The 9,885-nt window shown below is 41.1% G+C and overlaps 1 protein-coding gene across 1 annotated transcript; it reads left to right on the top strand.

Moving 5' to 3' along the window:
* The first annotated feature begins 1,697 nt into the window (after positions 1–1,697).
* On the top strand, positions 1,698–3,593 carry LOC130111813 (leucine-rich repeat-containing protein 4C-like). The gene has a single exon (XM_056279100.1). It carries the CDS (start codon positions 1,698–1,700, stop codon positions 3,591–3,593), a length of 1,896 nt encoding a protein of 631 aa, XP_056135075.1.
* Positions 3,594–9,885: the final 6,292 nt, after the last annotated feature.

Below are 9,885 nucleotides of genomic sequence, written 5' to 3'. Positions count from 1 at the left end.
GAAATTGCGTAGCAAAATCTAATTTAATTTAATACAAGAACAAGATGCTCCTTGTTTGTTTTTATTTAAATATTAAGCTCAACTATTTATGCACAGGCAACTTTGTACCTGTTCACATAACTCTTTAATCTCAGTTTAACTTTTTTTTTCATTTGACGATAAGCTGGGTCAAAGCAAACGGTAAGCAGCTGTGACCATGCAGCCTTAAATGACATAGGATTCAAAGTATTGAAAATATACTCTGACAAGTACATGGAAATCAATCATAGAGTAAGTCATTTGACTGTTTGGTGGTAATTAGGCCTTTGGAATCATGAGGAAAATCTTGAGAATAGCGAAAAATCAAACCTATTTTCTGCTTGCTAACATTTATTTATTTATTACTGCTAAGTATAAACATGGGGCATCCAGGTGGCGTGGCAGTTTATTCCGTTGCCAACTAATATGGGGATCGCCGGTTCGAGTCCCCGTGTTACCTCCGTCTTGGTCGGGCATCCCTACAGACACAATTGGCCATGTCTGTGGGTGGGAAGCCGGATGTGGGTATGTGTCCTGGTCGCTGCACTAGCGCCTCCTCTGGTCAGCTGGGGCGCCTGTTCGGGGGGGAGGGGCAACTGGGGGGTATAGCGTAATCCTCCCATGTGCTACCTCCCCTCGGCAAAATTCCTTCACAGTCAGGTGGAAAGACGTGGTTGGTGACTCCATATGAATCGGAGGAGGCATGTGGTAGTCTGCAGCCCTCCCCAGACCAGTGGACGGGGTGGAGCAACAACTGGGATGGCTCGGAAGAGTGCGGTAGTTGGCCAATTACAATTGGGGAGGAAAAGGGAGGGGGGGGGAACCAAAAAAACAACAACCAAAAAACAAACATATAAGCCACAACAACATTTTAGTGGGGTGTCATAATATTTCTCTATTTTTGTAAGTATGTGCAAATTGCAAGTACGATTATATGGTATACTTGATCATAGTTTGGGCAGACATCCTATGGAAATTTCTCATTCGCAATATTTGTTTTTGTCTCTCTGATATTGTTTGGTCTTGACAGTGCAAGGCCTGATTTATTGGAAGAGTAATTCCTTGGTATTAGGAGGATTAGAAAGAGTATCGATGACTTGTCTTTGAGACTTCCAGAAGGAAAAATCCCCATGGCATCAATAAATTGTACTATTTCTTTTACAGTTTTCTCGAGTGAAGCTCTTTATTCTACATAATTCTAGGCTTGAGAGTCAAATGAGTGAAGGGCTTACAACACATTTAGAGATCCTGCTCAGATGCGAAGCAGATGCTCTGTTGAATGGTTTGTTTGTTTTTTTTTGTTATTATTTATTTTTTTATTTTCAGGCCTCCAGTGTAGATGCATCATTTTCTGAAGGGTCTAGAAATCTGGGACACACCAGGGTTAGGGAGTTAAACAGGTGCTTGTAATTTTCCACAGATGGACAGTGCTAACAATTTAGTTAGGCTGTCAATCATCATCAGTTTTCTTGTTATTCTCCACCATTGACACCTCCATACATATTGTGCCTCCGTCTTAGCAGATTTATGTATTTATTTATTTATTTGTTATTTTGAGCCAATAATCCCTCTAACATTTTACATAACCTGCATCCCAATAGCCTCTTTTGTCATTAATTCTTTATATTATTCTCTTTTTCTTATCATTGCAGAGAAGAAAAACAGCTGATGAACTATGAATGCTGAACACAATGATCTTCTCCCTCCAGCACCAGACAATGAGAGGTCATAGGCTGAAGGGGGCACTCTCCAACCCCCTCTTTGTGCTGCTGTTGGCCCTTCAGATCTTGGTGGTGGCTGGACTTGTTCGTGCTCAGACATGTCCCTCAGTTTGCTCATGCAGTAATCAGTTCAGCAAAGTCATTTGTACCCGTCGTAGCCTACGGGATGTCCCAGATGGCATTTCCACCAACACACGTTACCTAAATCTCCAGGATAACCTCATCCAGGTCATTAAGGTGGACAGTTTCAAACATCTGCGTCATTTGGAGATCCTGCAACTGAGCAAGAACCACATCCGTAGCATTGAGATTGGCGCCTTCAATGGGCTGGCTAGCCTCAATACCTTGGAGCTCTTTGATAATCGTCTCACAACAATCCCCAATGGAGCCTTTGAATATTTGTCTAAACTGAAAGAACTCTGGCTTCGTAACAACCCTATTGAGAGTATACCATCTTATGCCTTCAACCGAGTACCCTCGCTGCGGAGGCTGGACCTAGGTGAGCTCAAGCGTCTCTCCTACATTTCTGATGGAGCTTTCAAGGATTTGAGTAACCTACGTTACCTAAACCTGGGTATGTGCAACCTTAAGGAAATCCCCAATATCTTACCTTTGGTCAGACTCGAAGAGCTAGAAATGTCAGGCAACCAGATCTCCGTTATACAGCCCAGTTCTTTCACAGGACTAGTAAATCTCCAGAAGCTGTGGATGATGCATGCCCAAATTCAAATTATTGAGAGAAATTCCTTTGATGATCTACAGTCTCTTGTAGAGCTCAACCTGGCCCATAATAACCTTACCTTGCTACCACATGATCTCTTCACTCCTTTGCATCGCCTGGAGAGGGTCCACCTCCATCACAACCCCTGGAACTGCAACTGTGACATTTTGTGGCTCAGCTGGTGGCTGAAGGAAACAGTACCTGCCAATACTAGTTGCTGTGCTCGTTGCCATAGCCCTGCAAACTACAAAGGCCGCTACATTGGGGAGTTAGACCACAGCTATTTTCAGTGTGATGTTCCCGTCATCGTAGAGCCACCCACTGACCTGAATGTGACAGAAGGAATGGGTGCGGAGCTTAAATGCCGTACAAGCTCATTGACATCCATCAGCTGGCTCACACCAAATGGCTCCTTGGTGACACATGGGGCTTACAAGGTACGCTTGTCTGTTCTTAATGATGGGACATTGAACTTTACTAGTGTCACCATGCAGGACACTGGGACCTATACCTGTATGGTGAGCAATACGGCAGGCAACATCTCTGCGTCTGCTGTGCTAAATGTCACCTCAGTGGAAAACAGCGGGGTCACCTATTTTACAACAGTCACAGTGGAGACCATTGAGTCACCCGGGGATGAAAGCCAAACTCCACTTCCTCCTTTTGGCTGGGTTTCCTCCTCAACCACAAAAGGTCCTCCAGTTTCAACAAAGACGACAGAACGGACTTACACTATTCCTGTTCTTGATCTTGATGGAGAGGGAGCCCTCAATGGCCTAGATGAAGTGATGAAAACCACCAAAATTATCATTGGCTGCTTTGTGGCCATCACGCTTATGGCTGCTGTTCTGCTGGTCATTTTCTACAAGATGAGGAAGCAGCACAACCAGCAGGATCCCGATGGCCCTGCCTCATCCATGGAAGTTATAACAGTAGAGGAAGAACTTGCAGGGGTTGCTGCCATGGAGAGACACCTATCGCTGCCCCCCCTGGAGCATTACAACCACTACAACACCTACAAGAGCACTTATCATCATCCTCCTATGCTCAGTACCATACACAGCTCAGCCACACAAGAGCCTTTGCTGATTCAAGCCTGCTCAAAAGACAATGTACAAGAAACCCAAATCTGATCTTGCATCTGACAAAAAATATACTCAATATCAGCAGTTTCATACTTGGAGCAAAATGGACCAAATGATAACGGTAAAACAAAATAATGACATTGACATGACAGATGAGAAGTGACAAATCAGCATTGAGGAAAGGCGTTGGCGTTGTATGGTATTTTAACAAGTGTCTTTACAAAAACAAAAATTATTTATTGAAAAGTATGTCTAGTGGCTAAATGAAGAAAAACACAATGTGTGATAGCTTTTTAGCTCCTCTTTTTTCCTCTCTCTGTGTAATACTGTGCAAGGGAAAGAATGGTTTACTACAAATAAGAATAAAATATATCAAATTCACCCCATATCAAACCAATACAGGCACAGGGCTCATCCTGAAGCCAATATATCATATATTACATATTATAATAAGTAAAGAATCATGTGTTTCCCCTTGAAGGACAATGCATTACTGTAAGGTTATTTGCTGTTGTTGCTATATTCCTGTTGTTCATGCAGCACAGGTATACACAGCAAAGCTTCAAGTATTTTTGTTTTTTGTTTCCCCATAAATGTCATAAACTAACTGTCATTCAACACATGATGAGATAGTGTGGCTTAATGGCTTGGCTGCTTATGACGTATAAACAAGAGGCCAGCATGACTGAGTAGCAAAGCATCTGAATGACTGTACCTTCATTTCCCCCGTGGCCACTAAACAACTGCCATACATCCTTCACTTTAATTAAGATGGTCTTGATCCCCCACCTCCACCATGCTCTTCTTCCTCTCCTTCTTTTACTGTTTTCCACCGCTTCTACTCTTCATTTCCTTGCTCATTTTTCTCTTCATCCCCCTTCACTTCACTTTCTCCATCTACACTTTCCACTCTATCTGTTTTTCCCTGTCCTCTTCTGTATTTCACTAACATTACTCACTCAGTTCAGTCACATTCCTCACCCCTCTCCAAGTCTCATTTGTTTCACTTTATCCACAGGTGTGGGCAGCACAACGGCAGAATATTTCTTAGGGAAATGAAAGGGAGCATAAGGTACCACTCCACAGCCTCCCTATTAACCCAGTAATGATCCACGTATGCTCAGTGTCGCGTTACCTTGCCATCACCCCTGGGTCACACAGGCACGGGCGCTGACAGACCATCTGTTAGTACAGATAACGAGGCAAATGAGGCTACTTTACTTTGTAGTGGAGTGTGACCCCACCGGACAAACACAGACAAGGCTAACATACTCACTGAGGCAGCTAGCAACCTGCATCACATGAGGGGGAGAGGGGTTATAGCTCATTAACTGTATCAGCAGTTCATTTGCAAGCTAACAGAGGACAGCTGATAACAAACCAGTGTGAGATTTACCCATCTCCCCATGTCCAACATCTAATGGGGGAGACAGGCTTCTTTGATATTGAAGCGACCCCTGCTCAGACTTGTTTTTGTCAGAGGAAAATTACACACATACACACACTTTGATGTTGCATCATTTATATCCCATCAAAACAGTGTTTCTCCTCTGGTCTGTTTACGCTTTGCTTTTTCATTTAGTTGTTCAAAGAGGAAGGCTTGAAGGGAGGCAGCAGTATGGTTGAGAGGAGAAGAGCGGTGGGCTGTTAGGGAGAGGACCAGACACACAACGGCCATAAGGGGTCTTCAAACGGGGATATTGCAGATATGAAGGGAGAGGAGTGAAAAATAGATAAGGAAAAAAGGAGGCAAAAATAACTGTCAGACAGTCGCCATGGAAACAGTGACCTTGTGCAGATAGTAAGAAGAGGTAGATATGGCTTTGGCTTTGGTCCCTGTGCAACGATTTTTGTACTCCTCATTGGTGATTTGAAAAAAAAACGTAGCTAATTATTGGAAAGCTGGCCCAATGAAACGCATTTTTAAAAATATGTTTCATGGAATTTTTCCAAAGTAAAATTAAATAAACTTGAAATTGCAGGAAATAGTTACAATATCTGAGTGAAACCAACAGCATGTCTTGTCAAAACACCCAATATGTTGACTTGTTAATTGCTGAACTTTACATGTGGATTTTTAATCACTACATTTTCATGACTACTTGAGTGGCATTCTGTGTATTGACATAATGAGGGGTTGTTGCTTTTGCAAGCTTACACAAGCAACTGAGTCTTCCAGTCTCCCAAATGTAGTCATGTGAGTCCACCATAACCTGTGTTAACGTCAACCTATTTTTTACGATGAACAAGAGAGACCTAAAATCAAATTAAAAAAAAAAGAATGTGTGGAGGTAGAATAAACAAAAGAAATCTCGAGTGGTGTTTGAACAATTTCGAGGAGTTGTTAATCATAATTTTCTTCATCATCAACCTTTTATCTAGTGCTGTGCTAGATGATAGCAATGTTGTTGATGTTCTCAGATATTATGAGTGAACCATTATTTCCCTTACCACTGATTTCTTTTCAATGCTCAATTCCTTTTCAATGCATTTGGTGGCTTAATGATTCAATGTTGATGCTGGCTACAGTAAAAAAAGAAAAAAAAAGAAAAAAAGGTGATGGATTTTTTTTTTTTTTTAATAATATGTGGGATTGAGCTAGGGTTGTGAGGTATAAATGGAATATCTCTGTACTGGTATTCGCCTAAGCACGAAGAGAATGCATTGCTGGGGGTGTGATTTTTCAAATTTCATAAAGGAAATCAAGGACTGCAATGTGGGAGTCATTGGACTTTAAATACCAGCAGAATGAGCTTGATTTTGTGCAAACCCTAAGCCAAGGTGATCAAATTCTTTATTGTTATTCTGCCAACTGTCTGTGTATGAGGAGTGTAAAGTGGGTATAAATTCTCTCTCATTTTTGCAGAGAATAATCCTCAAATGGTAAATTTCTACAAAAAAAAAATATTTTCAAAAATAACATGCAAAAAAAACTTTTCAGATCATAATTTTACATGTGCTTCAATTGTAAAAAAAAAAGACTGCTTGTAAGGAGTCAAACTAATTTCTCTGAGGATGACGTTCAAATATTGATACCTGAGATTGTAGTTCATACTGTACATGAATACAAATAAAAATTGCAATTTTTTTCCAATATATTTAATGGCACGTGTCCTTTGTGATATCGTTTTTGCCATTTTGTTCTCTCCCTCACATTAGCAGATGAGCACATGCAAACACACAAACACTTTTTTTCATCAGCGACTCTGAATTATTTTTGTTGTTGGAGAGAAGTGAATCAATTTATTTGTTCCCCTGGACAACAGTGAGAATTTTGTCTCCTGCAGTATAATAACCTGCTGCACAATCCCTGCTGCCTGTCCTGCTCTGATTTAATAGACAAAGAACTTCATAGTCCTTCAAACAGCCACTCAAATACAAGTTGAATAGCTCGTAGTCTAAGCCCAGGGCTCCACTGAGCATCCTTACTGATTTGGTATTTAGTGTAAGTCTCTCATATTATAATGACGAACTTGGTGAACAAGGTCTACCCTGTGTGCACCGCCATAATAGAGACTTCATAGTGACATGCAGAGCACAAACCAATGAGAGGTTTAGTTCTCATCATATCAGCACACTACCCAATTACCAAATAAATTATTCAGTCACAAAAACAGCCTTTTGACATCATTTAATTTCATTCAAAAACAACTGTTCTTGTGGGCCTGTGAAATGCTGGAATGGTTTGTTTAAGTGTCATACAGGCTTAAAGATACATATGTTCAGCCAGCATGACACATTAGCTGATTCAGACAACAAGTCATTAACTCAATTAACCAGCATTGTCACAAACATCCTTAATGAGTTGGTGTCCATTCCAATTCAATAAATGAAATGATAACTCTCAATCATGGAACAAATTGCTCAGACAAAAAGATGCACATGGAAAATGAAATATTTTCACAGGCAACTCAAAACGTGCTGCCAAAGGCCTATTCATTTCCTGTGAGACATGAACATGGGAAATGAGCTGGCAGATGTGAAAGTGACAGCAGCAGTTAAATGGCGATGGCATGACAGCATTAATTATGGGAAAGCAGTTTGTCAGAAAAAGTGGGCCACATCCAGCCAATCGAACGCTAAATCCCATCTTTTCCGTGAAGCTATTGGTGCTGCAGATAAGGATCGGTAAACAGATGACACCAAGAATAGGCTGTAAGTAGTCACCTACTGTCTGTAAGTGGTAAACTTATACATTCCTACTCTGCTCACTAATAAACGTGGAGATGTGTAGTATACTTTTTAGAAAGTGTGTTCCTCTTGAGAATACAGACAGGCCATATACCACACTTTGATGCAAGCCAATTTTGCCCCCTGGGAGGGAAGACATCTACTTACCATAATCTGTGGTAGTCTGTGTGTTTCCTACAATAAAATGTGCTGGCAGGCAAATCTGACAAGCCACATATTATCTGATAACAAGATTAGCATTCACAGAGCTCCCTTGCAGCATTTCATATTCAGGTTCAATTCTAAGCTAAACTTGCATGTTGGATATTCATCTGTATATCTGGCCTAATTTCTCCAGGTGGGCTCCATCAATCAGACATATATCTATTCATTTTTTCATGTCAAGGATTAAGATTTGATTCTCAACTACGGTTTGGTCATTAGTTCCTACATGGAAAGCAATTAAATGGAAAAGTGCTTTGTATTTGACAGGAATTTATCCACATGGTTAGAGAGTGCTTATTTCCTGGCAATGTCAGAATCATTTTATTGGGGCAAGTATATGAGAGGTGATGCTGATTGGCACTGTAGGTAGGACCTCACTAGGACAAGGATGACACATTTCAGGAAGAAGGGTACATTGAATGTAATATTTCAATTCACAACATCTGTCTCAAAACGTAATTCAAAAACCCAGTATTCAGACAATGCAGTATACAGTCAATAGATTTCCTTAACAAGAGTCCAGTCTCACTGGACACTAGTACACTAGTGGTGGACCACCAGAGGACTTTTAAAACTGTGAATGATATTATCATTATTTTATATTTTTTCTCTTCGTGAACATTCCCAAAACCTGTGTGTAATATTTTCTGTTATAGTCTGTATATCACCAACCTTATGTTTAACGAATAAATATGTAGTTCCGGTTTACCTGTTGTGGCAAAGGGGACTTCAATTAGTGACACACATGAGACGCAGGAGTGACGCGGCTGCAAACTCGCGGCAAAAGTTGAGCAGCTCTTGTAATGGTAAGACATGAAACATGGCGCCCGGTTAGCGTAGTGGTCTATTCCGTTGTCCACCGACACGGGGGTCGGCGGTTTGAATCCCCGTGTTACCCCAGGCTTGGTCGGGTGTCTCCACAGACACAATTGGCCGTGTCTGCGGGTGGGGAGCCGGATGTAAAAAGAGTAGTGTAACTGGCCAAAAATACAATTGGGGAGAAAAAGAAGAAGAAGAAAAAAGACGTGTCACATGTAACGCGCTCTATCCGTTGGTTAATCTAGCACGTTTAAACGTAAAAAAAATCCTGCTTTAAACTGTATGGAAAAGTAGCAATAGATCATTGCTAACATGTTTTTGATTTTTGGCATTGGTTTTGGTCGGTAAACATGGCCATTACATCCTGATACATCTGTCAGAGATTTTACCCCTTTGTATATTTCCTGACTCGCTGCAGGGGAATGAGAGACAGCCTGCCACTGTGTATGATTTGACTGTGCCCCATGCGACTTTCTTTAGGTACGTTACGGTGTTAAGATTGTTGTTTGTTATATTCTTGCGTACTTTTATGGAAGAACTGCATTGAATGAGTAGCCTGACAGTTTTGCTAGCTAATTGTTTTCGTTTTTGCTTTTACTTTGACTGCCGATTTCGAATGCATATGCGGCCACTGGGGGCAGACATTATTGTGCTGTGCACATATTTCGTTTATAGTTGTATATTTGCTATACATATAAAGAAAAAAAAGTTGAGCACTCTTGTAATGGGGAATGAGAGACAGCCTGCCACTGTGTGTGAATTGACTGTGCCCCATGCTACTTTCTTTAGAATAAATGTGCAGATCCAGATTCCTGGTGTGACTGGTGTTCTTCAGTCTGTGAGCAACCATCTGACAGCTGCCACACACACATATTCCAAAAGGTTGGTATGTCAAACAGATGGTTGCATGAGGTTGGCTGGGCAAGCAACAATTTGTAATTCTATGTTTTTGACATTTTCTTTGCTCAGGTGTAATGCAGATCTTTGATTGAGGGGTTTTTGTCACTGACTACCCTATGTGCCACTCAATTAAAACAGTTTCATTTAGCTTTTCACTTAGCTCTAATGTAGGAGTGAAAATCTTGCAACAATGGCCAATAGGTACTCCTGATTATCATAGCCATTA

Source organism: Lampris incognitus, chromosome 4 (genome assembly GCF_029633865.1).
Source record: "Lampris incognitus isolate fLamInc1 chromosome 4, fLamInc1.hap2, whole genome shotgun sequence".
Taxonomy (NCBI): Eukaryota; Metazoa; Chordata; class Actinopteri; order Lampriformes; family Lampridae; genus Lampris; species Lampris incognitus.
This window is presented reverse-complemented; position numbering and strand designations above follow the sequence as displayed.

What these genes read in the sequence shown, in the direction of transcription:
- LOC130111813 (XM_056279100.1), top strand. Translation starts at nt 1,698, where the DNA reads ATGCTGAACACAATGATCTTCTCCCTCCAGCACCAGACAATGAGAGGT.